Below are 19785 nucleotides of genomic sequence, written 5' to 3'. Positions count from 1 at the left end.
GTAGGAAGGATGTGGAAGCGTTGGAAAGGGTGCAGAGGAGATTTACCAGGATGCTGCCTGGTTTAAGAGAGTATGCATTATGAGGAGAGACTAAGGGAGCTAGGGCTTTACTCTTTGGAGAGGAGGAGGATGAGAGGAGACATGATAGAGGTATACAAAATATTATGAGGAATAGATAGAGTGGACAGCCAGTGCCTCTTTCCCAGGGCACCAATGCTCAATACAAAAAGGCATGGCTTTAAAGTAATGGGTGGGAAGTTCAAGGGGGATATCACAGGGAGGTTTTTTTTTACCCAGAGAGTGGTTGGGGCATGGAATGTGCTGCCTGGGGCACTGGTGGAGGCAGGTACATTAGACAAATTCAAGAGATTGCTAGCTAAGCATATGGAGGAATTTAAAATAGAGGGATACATGGGAGGAAGGGGTTAGATAGTCTGAGGCGAGGTTTAAAGGTCGGCACAACATTGTAGGCTGAAGGGCCTGTATTGTGCTGTACTTTCTATGATTTGTATCCTCTGCCTGATGGGAGGGAGGTAAAAGAGAGAATGTCCAGGGTGGGAATACAACTTACTATTCAACGGAGCGCTAACGTTCAAAGTGCAGAATGTGGGCCTCAGTCCTATTTAAGGTAATGAAGAGAGAGCAAGTTACCCAGTCACCCATCCAATCTGCTGGTGTAAACAGTGCAGAGAAAAAAAATCATGAATATTCATTCCGGGGTCACTTAGATCAAGCGTGAAAGCCTAAATAAACTGGTGGGGAAGATTAACTCGGGCTGTGCTGCGGTATCATTCTGCAGCTAATTGCACAGCATCTAATGCTTTCAATAGGACACCTGCCTGCTCCATTGGTTAGGGAATATTACACAGCTCAGGGGAGGGGTCTATATGGCTGGGGCAAAAAAACGGTTCAAAACTAAGGAAGCAAATTAACAATAGAAAACAAAGCAACAGAAATTATGTAGAAAAACAAATTATAAACTACAACGTGTGTTATTGCACGCAACCTAAACATATTCACTTGAAGCTTCCAATCTCATTGCTGCTGCTCCTACAACTACATTCATTTATATTAATGTACTAAAACACCCCACTGCAATTCATGCAAAGGACACCAGCAAAACAGCGGTCAAAGTGTTTGATGAGATTTTTGATGGAGTGGAGAGAAAATGCAATGCAAAGTAATTAGGGGGCATACAAGTAGGGGGCCAAAGTGATTGAAGACTGACAATCAGCAAAAGGGTCATGGAAAGGGAATGCACAGTAGGCCAGAATTGAAGAGAAATAGCAATTGCCAAACCAGATGTTCTAGTTAATGCCATACAGTGGTGATCAAGTAGAAATGGTAAATGTTAACATCGATATGAATTTGAATGTACAAGTTATTTCCAATTTCAATTGTGTTTTATACAGTTCAAAAAGTTGATGCATTGCTTGACTAAAAAGAGAAAATAACCTGATTTTGCTGAATACCTATGGAAACCACAAGAAACCCAAATTGACCCAAAGATGAAAACAAATTTCAGTCCCTTTTGGCAGGATTCTGATTAACACCAGAGTCGCGGTCCAATCATATATTTGCATATCAACAGATCCAGATCCAGCAAGCAGCCCAAGAAATTAATCAAGATATAGGTAATGATGTCCTTCCAGAAAATTGACTTCAGTCTCAATTATAAAGTTGTAGAAAGCTTTGAAGTGACATCAGACAAAAACTAGAGCATCACAGAGAGAAAAGCGGTTGGATGCAAGAGGAGCAACTGTCGCACAACTGTGCAGCTGCTAAGTAAGGAAGTCTTGTTACAATCATAGACTGTGGTTTGATCATAGCAGGAGTACTGTGTATGGTTTTGGTCTCCTTGTTTGAAGAAGAGTGGTCAGAGGAAGTGCAAAATAAGTGCTCTGACCTGATTCCTGGAATGAAAGAACTGCCCTGAGAACAGATAGACTAAACTAGTACTACACCCACTAGAGGGCATCAGTCTCAGAATAAGCCACATTGGACTGAAAGGAAGCAAATCTCTTCTCTCAAAGGGTTACAAATCAATAGAATTCTCCTCTGCTTATAGCTCTAAGTTGGTCATCAAATATATATTCAAGACAGAGCTCAACAGACTTTTTGATTACTAAAAGAACCAGGATAAATAAAGAGTTTGAAGATCAAAAGAATGAATGAGAGAAGAAAAAGGCCATATGGCCTTTTCAGCTGCATCACTGCACAGATCATGGTTTAAATTCTACAGCAACTCCACCTTCCCACAGTTTTCCCATTTACCTAGTATGGCTGTTATTTTTGATTTGAAGATAACAGGACAGAGGATTCATATACAAAGGGTTCTTTTAAATAAAGAGTTCTGAACACACTATTTTCTTCTTTCCTTCTTCCCCTTTTAAAAACGAGTGCTTTATCCAACCTTCAGGTCATTCCTCCAAACAGCTGGGAACTACTTTACATTAAAAAATGGTCCTGCTTTGTTGTAAAATAAGAATTGGGTTAGGGGAGAGGGGCAGAGGGAGGAAGAGAGCACCAAGCTCCCATTTGTACTAATCCAAATTTTATTCTCCCCACATTCCCATCAATAGCCCCAGGTTCTTCCATTCACCTAGATACTAGGGTAATTTACAGTGACCAATTAACCTACCAACCTGGACAATTTTGAGATGTGGGAGGACTATAGAGCACCCGGAGAAAACCCATGTGGTTAGAGGGAGGATGTGCAACTCCACACAGAAAGCACCAGGGTTAGGGAGTGAACTGGGTCGCTAAAGCTGAGACATCTCTACTAGCCCATTATCAATGCTCCCCCCCCCCCCGCCCAAAAAAAACACACAAATTATGCAGTACATTGCTACACTTTGACAGGCTTATTGAAAGTAGTTAATATAGCCCTCTGTCATCCATTAAGGTGGTGTTTGGAATAGTTTGCATTTTAGGCATCTCATCCTCCAAAAGGATACTGCTATTTTACAAATGATTCAGAGAATTTCAATAATAATGTTCACGTCTCATAAAATTATAAAGTTAGATCAAAGTGAAAATGAAGAAATATGCCAAGGCAAGGAAGGAATAAGACAGGAGACACAATCCAAGCCTTAATACAAGTTAACCAAAAAAACTGACAAGACCACACTGTGGAATGCTCAAGCTGTAAGCAAAACTACAGATTAGAAGCAACAACTCACAGTACTAGATTGGTGGACATCCAGACCAGACTGATGGGGGCAACCTAAAAGAGCATTTAGCCCTGCATGTTTTTATTACCTTTGCTGGTAGTTATAGTCAACACTACTGAACAATTCTTATATGCATAAATCTTATATGATTCAGCTGAAGATGAAAAGAGGATGGCTTCTACAACAGGATAACGATCCTAAACACACCTCCAAATCCACAATGGACTACCTCAAGAGGCACAAACTGATGGTTTTGCCATGGCCCTCAGTCCCCCAACCTAAACATTACTGAAAATCTGTGGATAGACCTCAAAAGAGCAGTGCATGCAAGACGGCCCAAGAACCTCACAGAACTAGAACGTTTTGCAAGGAAAAATGGGCGAAAACCCCCCAAACAAGAATTGAAAGACTCTTAGCTGGCTACAGAAAGCGGTTACAAGCTGTGATACTTGCCAAAGGGGGTGTTACTAAGTACTGACCATGCAGGGTGCCCAAACTTTTGCTTCAGGCCCTTTTCCTTTTTTGTTATTTTGAAACTGTAAAAGACGGAAATAAAAAAGTAATCTTGCTTAAAATATTAAAGAAATGTGTCATCTTTAACATTATGCCTTTTGGAAATCAGGTCATCTTTTACTTGCTTAGCTATTCACAGAAACAGAAATTTTGACCAGGGGTGCCCAAACTTTTGCATGCCACTGTATGTACAAAATATATGGAGTAAGATCATGAATGAGCCATGACCTTACAATGCTGAAAAAAGCCCGATGGACTAACCCTATTCCTAGTTCTCTTAGCAAACACTTCTGTGCAGCACCTAGTGAGCAGTTTTATCAGAAATGCAATTTTCCTGGTTTGACCCTCACCAACTTTGCCTCATAAGAAATGCACAGGATTTTTAAACGGTGACAAAGTTTGGAGATCCTCGTATATACATGAATCACTGAAAGTCTACGTGCAATTAGAAAGGCAAATGGTACCATTGACCTTTATTGCAAGAGGATTTGACTACATTAGAGACATTTTGTTCCAATTATGCAGGGCTCTGGTGAGATTATACCTGGAATATTGTGTAAAAGTCTCACCTCCCTACCCAAGGAATAATAGACTTGCAATAGAGAGGGCAGTGAAGGTTCACCAGATTCATTTCTGGGATGGCAAGGTTTGTCCTATGAGGAGAGATTAAGCCTCTACTCAGAAGAATGAGAGGTGAACTATACAAAATTCTCACACGATTTGACAATGTTGATGGAGGGACTATGTTTCCCTTGGTTGGTTTGACTAGAACCCAGAGTTGCAGTCTCAAAATAAAAGGTCAGCCATTCAGGAAAGAGCAAGAAAACAATCTTCACTTAGAGGGCAGTAAATCTTTGGAATTCTCCACTTCCAAGCTGAGTATATTTAAGACAGATGGATACATTTTGAAGTATTAATGGAATCAAAGGGTAGCAAGCTACTTCAGAAAGTGATGCTGAGGTAAAATATTAGCCATGATCTTACTGAATGAAGGGGTAGGCACAAGCGGCCAAAATGGTCCATTACTTCGCAAAATCAGAGTCAAACATCACAGAAAGAGGCCCTTCAGTTCACCAAGTCTGTGCTGATCAAGTACCCATCTATACTAATCCCATTTATCAGCACTTGGTCCATAGGCATAGAAGCCAGCATATTCAAATGATCACGCAGAAATTTTTTTTAAAAAAATGTTATGGGTGCACCTACCTCTAGCACCTTCTAAGCTGTGCATTCCAGATTGCAACCACCCTCTGGGAGCAAAAAATCTTTCCTCTCATCCCTCATAACTCCTCAGGAAACAGTTTCTCACTATCCACTCTATGTCTTTATAATTTTGCACACCACAACATGTCTCCTCTGCTCCAAGAAGAACAAACCCAGCCTATCCAATCTCTTCTCATACCCGAGAAGTTCCAACTGAGGCAATGCCCTGGTAAATTTTCCTGTACCCGCACATCCTTCCTGTTACATGGTGACCAAAACTGCACCCAATAATCCAGTGTCGCCTAATCAAAGTTTTATAAAGTTGTACCATGGCCTCTCTGCCTGACTAGAAAAATAGGATCCCTTGGCTGAGCTAGACAGCATTTATCATTTATTCCATGAGTTATTTATCTCATTACTGCTTGCAGTACCTTAACATGAGCAAACTGGATGCCGTGTTTCAAGTGCTTCAGGGTACTACAACATGAATGACAGCAATTAAATGCAAGTTTTTATGCTGTTCCTAAGATTCGTTTCAACTTATCGCTATTTTAATTTGTTAATAGCAGATTTCTATTCCCCACAATGCAGATCACTTGTCTTTTTAATAAGTTTTTACAGCTTGCAAATTATGCAAAGCTAAATTTTCAAGTAACACCAACTCTCCATTTTTTTCCCCCAAACAACAAAATTTCATCATGGCAGACTGCTATTTGTATGTTAACGCTCCAACAAAGTACCTGGGACAGCAGTTATTATTTCTGGCCAGAGTCTAATATCTGTGCATCTTTCTACTCGAAGAATAGTGGGTTAAAAACAAAAGATATAAATATGGGGCAGGCTACTCCATGGAAAATGAAAGTATACCAAATCCTGTGCACATGGAAAATAACACTTTGGAGTCTAAATTAGGACAGGTGATATTTTGCAGCTGTAGGACGTGGCGGTAGAGAAGAATCTCAGCTCATGAAATCAAGAAATAGAATCTGTTTGGGTGAATCCAAGAAACAGGAAGGACAGAATACATTGGCAGTAGTTACAGACAGGCCTACAAACATTAATAGTATCATTGGGCATAATATAAATCAGGATAATAGAGGTATATGTAACAATGCACTGTAGTAGATATGAGAGACTTTAATCTTTATATAGATCAGGCAATCCCAATCAACAGTACCAGCATGGAGGATTAACTGAGATGTGCTCCTAGATCAGTATTTTGGGGAACCAACATTGGCTTCAACATTGAATATTTGGCATGAATATCGATTTCTCCAACTTCCGGTAACAACGCACCTGTCCCCCCTTTCTGTTTTCCCTTTCCCACCAGCCCCCGTACCCCTTCTCTTTCCACTCCTCTACCCTCTCAATCTGTCCATCACCCAGATAGTCCTCCCTCGGGTTCCCCTCCTCACTTCCTTCCCTTTATTCCATGCTCCACTGTCCTCTCCTATCAGATACCATCTTCTTCAGCATTTTATCACTGCCACCTATCAACTCCCAGCTTCTTGCATCATTCCCACTCCCCCCTCCCCCACCTGCCTATCTTCCCCCCTCACTTGGATTCACCTATCAACCGCCAGCTCTTGCTCCAGCCCTTACTCCCATCCTTTTATACTGGCTTCTCCCCTCTCTTTCCAGTCCTGAAGAAAAACCCTGAACCAAAATGTTGACTGCCCATTTCCCTCCCTCCATTCATGCTGCCTGGCCTGCTGAGCTCCTCCAGGTTTCCAATATCTGCAGTCTCTCTTGTGACTCTGAGAGAGCAGTCAATTTTAGATGTGATAATGAGAAAAGCTTGATTGCAATCTGGTAGTGAAGAGGCTTTTAGAGAAGAGTGATCATAATATGAGGAATTTTGCATAAGGATTTAAAATGATTCAATTCAACCTGAAACCAAGGTCTTATATCTGAATAAAACAAATGACAAAGGCATGATGCATGATTTGCCTATGGTGGCCTGGGAAACTTCATTATAAAGTTATGACAGTAAAGCAGCAATTTTTAAAGAATTAATATGTAGATTACAAATAATATGTCCTTTCAAAGCAAAAAACAGACAAGCAAGTGGGCCAAATGAAAAGTAATTTTTGATCTAAGGAATATGGGGTTAGTGCAGGAAAGTGGCTCTGAGGTTACAGATCTTATTTAATTGCAGAGCAGGCATGAAGGGCCAAATAGTCTATTTCTGCTTTGTTCCTGTATTGAGTTGTTATTCATATCAGTACTCCAGTGATGGAATGTTTTATTGTCAGAGGTGCTGTCTTTTAGGTAAGGTCTTAAATTGAGATCTAATCAACTGTCTCAGGTGAATTTAAGATCCCATGGGGCAATTTCAAAGGCTAGTACAGGAGCTTCCATTTTCCACTTAAGGCAAAATTAGAATATTCACATGTATTTACTGTGCACAAAATGGGTTCTGCATTTATTATAACACAACAGCAACTATATTTCAAAAGGAGGGCTTCTTTAGAATAATCCGGTGGAACCCATCTAGTCCTGCTGGAACTTCAGTTTAAGATTTCATCTGAAAAGTGGCACCTCCAACAGTGCAACAATCCCTTAACACTCCACTAGTGTCAGCTTGGATTGTTGGGCTCAATTCTCTGGAGTGGGACAAACTCACAATCACCATATCTTACTGTCATGGTTTAATTAATTGCACAGCAGGAAGAACTTCAGGTTAAAAAAAATCATATCACCTCCTAATAAGGAGGCCAAGCACATTCTGAACAACTACTTTGCTCTATTTCTTCAGTGCCTGATAATTAAACAGCAGTTCTTCTTGAATCCAACCTGCCTCCTGCTGCTGATGGTGAGATGTAAGCTCTGTAGTTAAAGGTTAATTTTTTTCTCCAGAAGACTAAAAATAAAAGCCCCATTCCTCAGATTTCTTGAGCCATTAGGAACCTGCACTTCAAATTCTGCATAGTGAACAATCATTCATAATACACCTCATTTCAAGCAATTCAGATTAGTACTGTTCTACCATTCCAAAAATCCTGAATGTTAGAAAATTTAAAAATCTTTCTATGTATAGAGGCAGTGCTAAATATATTACTGTTGAAGCAGTCAGGCTTCCACTGTTGGATTAAATTGTACATGTGAGAGGCTGTCTCACATTAATTAAAAGCTCTTCAGAATCACAATGCTTATGAAAATGATGTGGATGTACAGATAATCCAAGGTGGCTTTTACCAAATTTCTGGTCACTGTTAAGCACTGATGTTAAATCTAAACTTATCCAGTGAAGAACTACCGCACTTCTTTGATTGGCTAATAATAAAGCTACAAGAATTTCCTTTAATATAATTGCAACATACACATTCAAAGGAGGAACTGAACCCCTCACACCCACCTGGGAATGTGAAGTCGTGCACTACAAGCATGAATATGCACAATATCACACAAACACCATTTTATTAGCAAGACCTCAAGTCACCTGTGACAGATTTTCATGTAAAACAGCAAACAATTGTAGGTTGAAAATAATGCAATAGTTGACCAAGTGAACGCCATCAAACATTTCAAAAGAAAAACAAGCCCCTTTGACTCTAGAATTTCTATTCTGTTGTAATTGTGAATTCATGAGCAAAAAGTGACTTGCTCAGAACCCGATTTAATCTGGTTGAAGAAAACTCTACATTAACTCACCGCTTCCTTTGTTTACCATCAAGGCTTATTAATCAGCAACAGAAAGCCACCTGAGTGTTTCCTAGTTGGGATATGGGATAATTATACAGGAGAAAATAAATCAGTTTTAAACCAAGACAAAATATTAAATCAGCAAGTGCTTCTCAAGCCAAAACATATATCAACATTTCAATGTTTCACAGTCCCTACTTTACACCATTTTTCATTCAGGAATACAACACTCTAATATCTTTCCCCAGTCATTAAGAACATTTACTCATCAAGAACAAACTTGAATTTAACTTCTTAAGTCTTCCAAATAACCAAAGTGCCTCACAACCAATGTGTTCCTTCTCAACAAAAGTTATTGGGATTGGGCAATGAATTTTCTCATAACAAGAACCGGTAAACAATGAGAAATGCAACCAGATCTTTGAGAGCTTATTTTTGGCCAAGGCATTGGGAGAACTCCTACTCTTTTTGGATGAAATTTTGTTCAAGTCAGATCAGCAGATAGCCACAATCTTAGTTTAGTTTCTGATCTCAGCATTCTGTCAGTATGGCACTGCAGCACCAACTTAAATTTTATAAAGTCAGAGACATACAGCATAGAAACAGGCCCTCTGACCAATTTGCCCATACCAACCAAGGTGCCTTCCCAAGCTAGACCCATTTGCCTGCATTTGGCCCATATTCCTCTAAACCTTTCCTATCCATAACCCTGTCCAAATGTCTTTTAAACATTGTGATTTTACCCCCTGCCCACCACTTCCTCTGGCAGCTCATTCCATATACCCACCATGCTCAAATCTTAAAGTGGGACACAGAGTTGAGAGTGGCAGCAAAAGTGTCAAGCTGTCAAGTTTACAGCAAAATAGATCTGTCCTTGAATCTTTTTCACTTTCTGCTAATCCTACTTTCCCATCAAATCCAATCAATCAAGTTAGGACAGCAAATGGATCATCCATACAAAACACCTACAATAATTTTAAAAACAGAAGCTGGTGAATGCCAAAAACATCATTACTCAGAAATGATAACAAATATCAAATTTATCATATTCGAATTGAAGACATCTTTGCTTTGGCCATTAATGTTCCGATAGGTGTTCTTCCTATACCGTACTACACCTTTTGGAGGAATTTTATATTGTTTTTAAATTGATTATAAAACTGAGGCCTGTTATGTTATACAGACTTGAGAGTAATCAGAACCCATTAAGGGATGACGTACTGACATGTCAAATGAAATGCTCCACATGGGATTCTCTCTTAGCTGCAGCTTAATTAAGCGCAAAAATACCAGAAACAAGAGATGGGCAACATGGAAGAGATAGGAAGTATAAATGGAAATATATTTTTTTAAAAAAACTTATTTCATCTTTAAACACAGTTATTTACTAAAGAAACAAATGCAAGGAAACAAACTCACATAATACAAACCAAACACTCCCATAGGACTAAGTTTTAGAAACAGTAGAATTTACCACTAATTCATTTTAAAGATAAACAAATTGGCTCCCAGATGAAGGCTGCTGATAGTGCTCAACATACTTCTAAAGAGCCCTAGTAGATAACAGCAATCACATTTTGTTTTGAGAAACCAAAAATAATTAGGATACCTCTAGCCTGGCTTCTACAAATACTTGCAACAGTATACAGGAATTAACTCAGGGTGAACAATGGATTGGTCCAACAGGGTACAAAAGAAGATGGCTTGTATGAGAGGATTCCTCTGGGGGACCAATACACAATATTCCATAACTGAGAGTCCAGGTACACAAGCTCAGAGTCTCTGCAATCTCTGGGAAATAGATTACAGGCTAATCAGACCAATCAATAAATGCCCTCAAGGAGAAAGTGGAGAGTTCCCACTGCCCAAGTTAACCTTAGTGGTCAAGGTCACAAGTTAACTATCAGAGTAGCTCAGGCAAGTAACTATAATGCATCTTGTACATACCACAACCAGTGTGACAGCAGAGGAGGGACAGAACAGGATGGTTGCAATGAGCAGTTTGCTTTGCCCTGTATGTTGTTGAGCTTCTTGAAAGCTGTTGGAATTGCATGCAACCAGAGAAGTGAAGCGTATTCCATCATACTCCCAAAATACCATTGAATACCAAGGGCAGGTGGATATACTTTCTCTTGTTGGGAGATGTTCACTGCCTGGCATTTTTGTGGCACAAATGTTACCGGGCACTTATTCACCCATGCATGCATGCTTTCTAGGTCTTGCCATATGCAGCTAGAGACTACTTCATTTACAAAGGATTTGCAAGTAGAATTAAACATTGTGCAAGAATGGGACAGGAGAAATTATACTAGGGAAATAAGGAATTGGCAAATAAATTTTAAAAATATTTTAGCACTGTCTTCACCCAAGTCACAGGAAGCCTCCCAGAAACAATGACAGACCACAAGTCTAGAAATAAAGCAGGAGCTAAAAGAAATTAGCAGTTAAAAATTAATACTGGAAAAAAAAATAAGGAAGTTGAAAAGTAATAAATCTCTAGGTCCTAATGATCTGCATCCTTGTGTTTTGAAGGTGGTGGCTATGGAGATACTGGATGCATTGGTAGTCATCTTCCAAAATTCCATAGATTCTGGACAAGTTCCTACAAAATGCAAAGTAGCAAATGTAACTCCACTATGCAAGAAAGGAGGGAGGGAGAAAACTGTAGACTTGTTAGCCTAATAGCAATGGATGGTTGTGGTTGGTAGAGGTCAATCATCCCAGCACAGGATACCACTGTGGGTGTTCCTTATAGCAGTGTCCTAGGCCTAAACAGCTTCAACTGCTTCATTTATGATCTCCCTTTCATTGCAAAGTCAGAAGTGGGGATGTTTGTTAATGATTGCATAACGTTGCATTCCATTTGCAACTCTTCAGAAAATGAAGCAACCCATTCGCATAAAGGCTGGATAGTGATCACTTGGTGAGTGATTTGCCACCAGACACCTCAAGGCCTTTCCACCGTCTCTTCAACGTACTAGTCAGGAGAGTGAAAAAATATTCTCCACTTGCCTGCTCCAACAACTCTCAAGAAGCTTGACACCACCCAAGACAACTCGGCCAACTCGATTGGCAACTGCCCTAAACATTCATTCCCTCCACCACCAGCGGACAGTGCTACATTGTATACCATCTACAGAGTGCACTGCATTTACCTGCTCAGGTTGACCTGACAGAGCCTCCAAAACCCATGACCTTTTCCACCAAGGACAACAGGAACATTACCACCTGCAGGTTCTCATAGCCAATTTCTCTAACTTCTGGTAAACCCACCCCTTCTTTTCCTCTCCCCCTCCCTCCCAACTCCTGTGTTTTCCCTTATTCCTAAGGCTCCCTTCCCCTCCCTTGATGACCTGCCCATCTCCTCTCCCATGCTTTATTCCATGGTCCACTGCCCTCTCCTACCAGATTCCTCCTTCTTTAGCCCTTTGCCTCTTCTACCTATCACCTCTCAGCTTATTACATCTTCTCCCCTACCCACTACCTTCCCGCTCTCACCTGGATTCACTTATCACCTGAACTCACCTATTACCTGCCCGCGTTTACTCCTCCCCCCACCTTCTTATTCAGGCTTCTGCCATCTTCCTTTCCAGTCCCGATGAAGGGTCTTGGCCCGAAATGTTGACTGTTTATTTCCCTCCATGGATGCTGCCTGACCTGCTGAGTTCCTCCAGCACTTTTGTGTATTGCTCCTGGAATAGCTAGTTAGTTATACAAGGACAGATTAAACAAACTCTATCCAAGAGTAGTGTGGAGACCAAGTCACTGTGTATACTTAAGATAGAGATCAATAGATTTTCAGTCATCAAGAGTTTATGGAGTTAGTTCAGGAAAGTGGTGCTGAAGTAAAAGATCAATAAAATGATCTTCTTGAATGCTGGAGCCTGAAGGGCCATATGGCTTCTTTTCTTTATGTTCCCATGAACAGTGACCACCTCCATTTCTGATCTTGTATTGAAAGATCAGTCAGTGACAAAGCAGCTGAAGATGTTCTAGGATATTGGCCTGAGGAACTCCCAGTTAAGTCCTGGGGCTGGGTTGACTGATCCCCAACAATCAAAGTCACTTTCCTTTGTGGAAGGTACAACTCTAACCATTGGAGTGTTTTTACCTTAACCCCCATGAAGTTCAATTTTACTATGGATCTTTGATGCCACTAAGTTAAATGCTGCCTTGATGTCGAGGGAATGTCGAGGGAATTCACTCTCAATTTGTTGCTGGAATCCAGCTCTTTAATCCATGTTTGGACCAAATTTGTGCTAAGATGTGTAGCTAAGTAATCCTGGAAAAATCTGGACTGGGCATTGGTGTGAAGGTTATTGGAGAGTGCGTGCCCCTTGATAGCACTGCCAACAACAACAGCCAATTCTTTGCTGATGATTGACACTGGACAGATTGGGTGGTGTGGCCAGATTGGATGTGTCCTGCTTTTTGAGAATGGGACATACATGGGTAATTTTCCACACCGCCAGGTGGTGCAACATTGCCAGTGTGCAACTATACTGCTACAGTTTGGCTAGAAGTCCAGCAAGTTCTGGGCTGCAACTCTTCAGTGCTACAGCCAAGATGTTGTCAGGTCCAATACCCTTTTGTTGTATCCTGTGCTCTCAGCCAGTTCCTGGTATAATATAGGATGAGTCAAACTTCAAAGATTCTGGAGATGTCAGAAGTGGAGATGGATTATCTGCTCAACATATCTGACTGAACAGAGGTAATTTAACCGATCACCCTTCTTCCTTCTCTGCTGTTCCTCCTATTTGAGGAGGAATGTTTTAGAATTCCACAATATGATGAGTTGACAAATCTGTACTGGTATTGGTTTATTATTGTCATTTGTACCGAGGGACAGTGAAAAACTTGTCTTGCATACCAATCGTACAGATCAATTCATTACACAGTGCAGTTACATTAGGTTAGTACAGAGTGCATTGATGTAGTACAGGTAAAAACAATTACAGTACAGAGTAGAGTGTCACAGCTACAAAGAAAGTGCAGTGCAATAAGGTGCAAGGTCACAACAAGGTAGATCGTGAGGTCAGAGTCCATCTCATCGTATAAGGGAACCGTTCAATAGTCTTATCACAGTGGGGTAGAAGCTGTCCTTAAGTCTGGTGGTACCGTGCCCTCAGGCTCCTGTATCTTCTACCCGATGGAGAGAAGAGGAGAGAGAATGTCCCGGGTGGGTGGGGTCTTTGATTATGCTGGATGCTTCGCCAAGACAGCAAGAGGTAAAGATAGAGTCCAAGGAGGAGAGGCTGGTGTCCGTGATGCGCTGGGCTGTGTCCACAACTCTCTGCAGTTTCTTGCGGTCCTGGGCACAGCAGTTGCTGTACCAAGCCGTGATACAACCAGATAGGATGCTTTCTATGGTGCATCAATAAAAGTTGGTGAGAGTCAAAGGGGACAGACTGAATTTCTCCCCTCTATCTTGAAGCAATAATCAATAAAATTTAATTAAACCACTGATTATGTTCCACTGAAACCTCCACTTAAGATGCATTCCCAGGAACACATTAATGGAATCAGCACTAAAAGGGGTAATTACAGCATTTTACAAGAGATGCATTACTGAACCTGGAGCTCCCCCTGCAAATGGCTTGATGTGGAAAGTCAACCTGAGCAAGTTGGAGTTAGTGGTACGGCTGCTTAGCACAGAGATGTCACGTTTGGGGTTGCACATCATCTGACAAGATGAAAAAGGGCTGTTGTTGTGGACTGTCAGCAACTGCATCACATGTTGACAGACTGTTCAGATCCTATGGTCTCTTCTCCTGTTGGATGTAATGGAAGCTGCTGTTTCTCTCTCTCTCTCTGTTTGGCTGCACAGCTCTCCCCAGCCCAGAGATTTCTCTATGGCAACAAGCTCAGTAGCCAAGAGTGGCATTGCACTTGTTACCACAGAGAAGTCTTTAGGCTAGGGAGACCTGTGCAGCCAAACAAAATTAGGTGCTGCCAGTTCCCAGCAATAGCCCACACCCACTATGCTGGCCAGGAAGCAGCCCTGAGGCCCAGATCTCACCACTCAGCAACTACATTGATCACCCAAATCATCCAATCCTAGCCTGCACAGGTAGCCTCTCCGCACCAAGTCATGGGGCAATACATTCTAGGGCAGGTTTCCATCACAGCAATGCATAGTAGTAGGGAGGGCAGGGATTTGGCCAGATTCAGAACAGACTGAAAGGAAGGGCTGTGCTTCATCCAGGCTCACAACACCCAGGTACCCAGCACAGCAGAACTCAGCTTAAGCAAGTCTTTTATTTTAAAAAAAAGTACAGGGTTACATACCTGTGAGTACCAAGAGCGCTTCGACAAATCAGCACTTTGTGAAAGTACCAGTGTACATTTATGCTGCATCACAGTAAGTACAATGGGGAAAACAACCATGCCAACTTAGAAAAGAAAACGGACATAATTAAAATCATGGAGACACAAGAGACTGCAGATGTTGGAACCTGGAGCAACAAACAATCTGCTGGAGGAACTCAGTGAGTCAAGCAGCATCTGTGGGGGAAAGCAATTGTCAATGTTTTGGGTTGAGACCCTGCATCAGAACTAAGAGTGGAAAGGGGAAACAGCCAGCATAAAGAGGTGAGGGAAGTGGTGGCCAGTATAAAGAGAGGGGGAGCGGTGATTGAGGTAATCACTTAATTATAGGAAATAAAAATGTCTGTATTAATTTTGGGTTCTATATGGATAGCTGGTTACATTTCCAACAAAAAGTCTACATACCAAGTTTACTAACATCATTCATTTCCTAAGATGCAGTGTGGACCATCTACAAAGAGTATTTCAGTGATGAAGACCACAGCTTTTTCAACAGCACTTCTCAAACCTGAGATTTCTACCACCTTGAAGGACAAGAGTAGGCACTACAGCTCCACAATCCCTTCCAAATCACATTTCATCCCAACTTGGAAATATACCACCGTTTTTCAACATTGCTGAATCTAAGTTCTGGAACACCTCATAGAATGAAAGGAAAGAGAATAACTTCAACCACACAGATTAAATACTGTTGTTTCAAGGATTTATTTTCTCAAAGGTTAACTCTATTGTGTTTGAGTCAAAAAATTGTGACTTCAAAAAATTTTCCAGGGCTCAAACAGAGCCTAGTCTGACACATCAATGTAGCGCCACATCTCCTGAATTGCTACGTTTCGGATGAAATCTTACACTGCCTGTTCAGATGGGTGAGATTTAACCCACTGCATCTTCTTCCACTGCCCAAGGAAACAAATTCATACAACCTACCCTACTCAAACAGATTTGCAAGATCATAACATGCACAAATTGATTGGATATTTGCTTGTAAAGTAAAAATCACACAAAATTAAATCAATTACTAGTGAACCATTTAGGATGCCATTGGGTTGCAAAAGACAATATTAATTAGAAGTTCATTTGTTGAACATTCGAACAATCTGATTGAAACAAACTTACCCCCATTCCACCACGTGAGATTCATAGTCCCAGTACTCTCTTGGTTTGTGCGTATTCACATCAGTGTAAACTCTGGCCCTGCTTGGCACAGGTCCTGCCATGTCTTATTGGAGGAGACCAGAGGCAGTTCAGAAGCAGATGTTAAGTGGTTTAACAGCTGGGGGCAAGCAATTACTTTTGGTGTTGACAATCAACGGAGTAGGAAGGGTCTCTCTTAGATGACACTTTTCACTGTTAAGGAGAGCACAGAGAGTGATAATTAACATTGGGTATCTTTGAGTTGTGTCAAAAAATATGAACTCATTAGTTTTGTATCTATTCTTCAAGACTCGTGTGTAAAACTATTCCATAATCCACAGCAAAATAAATGCAGCAAGTTTCAAAGTACTCAGCAAAATGGAAGAAATTGAAAAACAGCATGAAGAAACAACCAATTACAGGCACGTTTCAGACTGCACATTGGCTGTGGTACACTTGTACTTAAGCTTTTGGCTATTCAGTATTACACTGAGAAGATTCCTACTGTCCTGAGCTTTTTACTGAAAATTTTCAAAGCTGATGGAGATATTTAAAATATTGTTATAAAACTTACTAATGTCTTAAAGGCTATATCTGGGAGGAGTCTGAATGCAACATTACTCAGGTCCAACTTAGCTACCCTAATCCTAACTAGGGTTATGTTGGAATACAAGTTAAAATAGCCTTCATATTTATACAATATGAATCTTTACATAGGTGCTTCTTATGGATAAAATTTCACACTGCATTTAGTACTATAGAATTCAAGCCAGCAAGAGAAAACCACAGCCACAGACTGGACTGTACAAAGCTAATCTTTTACATATTTAATGTAATAAATAAGCTGGCTATGAACTGAACATACTTGCTACTGATAATTTTATCCACACCAATTTCAAATATACTTTAATGCAAGTAACACCAAGTGAATCTGCCATGGCCTGAGAAACTGGAACTCAGTTTACAGAATTATTGAATCAGATTAATACAGAATGGAAACAGACCGTTTGCCCCAACTCATCCATGTCGACTAAGATTCCCACCTAAGTTAGTTCCATTTGCCCGCGTTTGACCCATATTCCACTAAATATTTCCTATTCACGTACCTGTCCAAGTGTCTTTTAAATGTTGTTATTATACCTGCCTCAACCACTTCCTCTGGCAGCTCGTTCTACTTTTAACAACTATAAATCATTCTTCTCAAAAGTGTACCTTCTTGAAAATGTCATGGTGCCAACTTTAAGTCACAACTTCATTAAAACACTATACCATATTCAAGTGTCAAACAGAGTTATTGTTTCCACAACCACATGGATCAGAATTATTTGGCAGTCTTGGGGGAAAAAAAACCATAGATCATTAAATAGTTAAAAATAAAACACCAATGCCAGGGAATAAGAATTTCTACACAACGTAAAGAACACTGACTGCAAATACAATCTTTGAAATTTAACAGACCAATGCACACTTCAGAATGTAAAACCAAAAAACAATTCAAATATTTAACATTGGAGTACAATACAATTTTCCCTTTTATTAACTGAATATTACGCAGGAAACACAGTAAAGGAAGCTGGAGAAAAGGAGTGTTTTAATTTCCTACCATTGAGAAAAACAAATAGATAATGGTATCAAACAAAGCACAAGGCACAGGTGGCCATGTGTGCCAGTGCACCTCTGCCAGTGCTTAGAAAGAACCATCCAATTAGCTCCATAACCGATAATCCTTTTCCAGAGCATCACCAATTTGTTTTGAATGTTACAACTGAACTTGCATTTCAGATCACACCAAGAAAACTGCTCTCATTTCCCCTCTGATCCCATTGCCAATCTATATTTATGCCTTTTAGTTACCAATCCACTCAATGGAAAATCAATTCCATCGAAATCTTTCATAATTTAAAAAAATACAGCCCCCTTTTCTGCTCAAAGAGCAGCATTACCTTCTATAGTTTCTCACCTCTGGTAATATTCTGTAGATCTCCTCTGCATCCTCCTCAGAGATTTCATGTCCCTAAAGTATAGTTTTCGTAACTAGGCTCTGTACTCCAAATAAGGGCTAACCTATGGTGCAAAGATTTAATATAGCCTTATTGCACTCCATGCCTGCAGAAAGACCAAAGTCTCTTTTACCCCCTTCAATAAAAAAAGCCTCATCATCTGTCTAGTTATCTTCAAAGATTTTCTTATCTGAATCCCAGGTTAGCAGGTTCCTGCATCCCATATAAAATTACTTACTTGTAGCTTGAATTTAGTCAGAGTACTACAGTGCAGAAACAGGCCCTTCGGCCCATCTAGTCCATGCTGACCTGATCTTCCACCTAGTCCCATCTACCTGCACCTGGACCATATCCCTCCAAACCCCTCCCATCCATATACCTATCCAAACCTCTCTTAATGTTACAATTGAACCCAGATCTACCACTTCTGCTGGCAGCTTATTCCACACTCACACCACCCTGAGGGAAGATGATCCCCCCTCCGATTCCCCTTATATATTTCACCTTTTACCCTAAACTTAGTCCTCTAGAAAAGCCTGTATGCATTCACCCTATCTATACCCCTCAATGTTGTATACCTCTATAAGATCTCCCCTCATTCTCCTGTGCTCCAGGGAATAAAAGTCCTAACCTATTCAAACCTTTCCCTTTAACTCAGGTCCTTAAGTTCCAGCAACATCCTTGTAAATTTTCTCTGCACTCTTTCAAACTTATTGGTATCTTTCCTGTAGCTAGGTGACCAGAACTGCACATAATATTCCAAATTTGCCTCACCAACATCTTGTACAACTTCAACATAACATGCCAACCCTTGTACTCAATGCCCTGATTTATGAAGGCCAAAAGCTCTCTTTATGACTATCTACCCGTGATGCCACTTTCAAGGAACTATAGATCTGTATTCCCGGGTTCCTCTGTTCTACTGCACACCTCAGTGCCCTACCATTTACTGTACAAGTCCTACCCTGGTTTGTCCTCCCAAAGTACACCTTGCACTTGTCTGCATTAAATTCCATCTGCCATTTTTCAGCCCATTTTCCTAGGTTTTCAATGGTCTATCCAATTCACTAAAACCTAGCTGTGATTAATTAGCTGACCTCAAATGGAGATCGTGTAACAGCATGTCATTTTGCTGTAGCTAAAGAAAAACAATTTTCAGGAGAAAGTTAACGTACTAGAAACATTCCCAAAAACAATCTAGACGTTTCTTTGTAAATAACAGGAGACTAAATGCTGGCATTTCTAAACCGTTGCTATAGAAATAATGGCATACATTGGAAAGTTGCCTTTTACAGGCTAACCTTTTTGAATAGAGAAAACCTTTACAACATTTGAAATGTTCAGACTTCGTGTCTTGCATGCTTTAGTACCCATGCAAATATTTTCAACCTTTCCAGTTAAATGAAAACAATCTGTTATTTCACATTTTTAAAGATGCCAAAAATGGTCATACTGCAAAATATCACTATGCAGAAAATACCAAGCGTGTCCTTACAAAATACAAACAGAGCTTTTCATTAAGCCCATCAGAGTGCAGCCCCAAGAATGCTCTTTGTACCATGGATATGCAGTACCAGACGCCAGCAGCTGAGATACTCCCTTTATGTCAATTTTAAATATCAAGATTGAGGAAGTGCCTCAGAATGAAGTTGTACAATTGGGATTATGCTCAAGAATTTTTCCAAAAGGAGAGTATGCTTGAGTATAATTAAAAACAAATTACATTGAAAGGGTGATTAGTCTATGACCAATTTGAGCAGAATTCAAAACTCAACTCATTTAGCTTCCAG

General features: G+C 40.4%; 1 protein-coding gene across 2 annotated transcripts in view; it reads right to left on the bottom strand.

Annotated features, from left to right (window-relative positions):
• The window catches only part of LOC127578669 (casein kinase II subunit alpha), a 79268-nt gene that overhangs the window by 33510 nt on the left and 25973 nt on the right, over positions 1–19785 (bottom strand). For both annotated transcript variants that reach the window (XM_052030932.1, XM_052030933.1), the window contains one exon: positions 15978–16208. In XM_052030932.1, coding sequence (XP_051886892.1) covers positions 15978–16078 — 101 coding nt within the window. In that variant the 5' untranslated portion in view covers positions 16079–16208. The remainder of the gene's footprint in view (positions 1–15977; positions 16209–19785) is intronic.

The sequence above is a fragment of the Pristis pectinata genome, chromosome 16 (assembly GCF_009764475.1).
Source record: "Pristis pectinata isolate sPriPec2 chromosome 16, sPriPec2.1.pri, whole genome shotgun sequence".
Lineage (NCBI taxonomy): Eukaryota > Metazoa > Chordata > Chondrichthyes > Rhinopristiformes > Pristidae > Pristis > Pristis pectinata.
The sequence above is the reverse complement of the archived record's forward strand: the minus strand, read 5'-3'. Positions and strand labels throughout refer to the sequence as shown.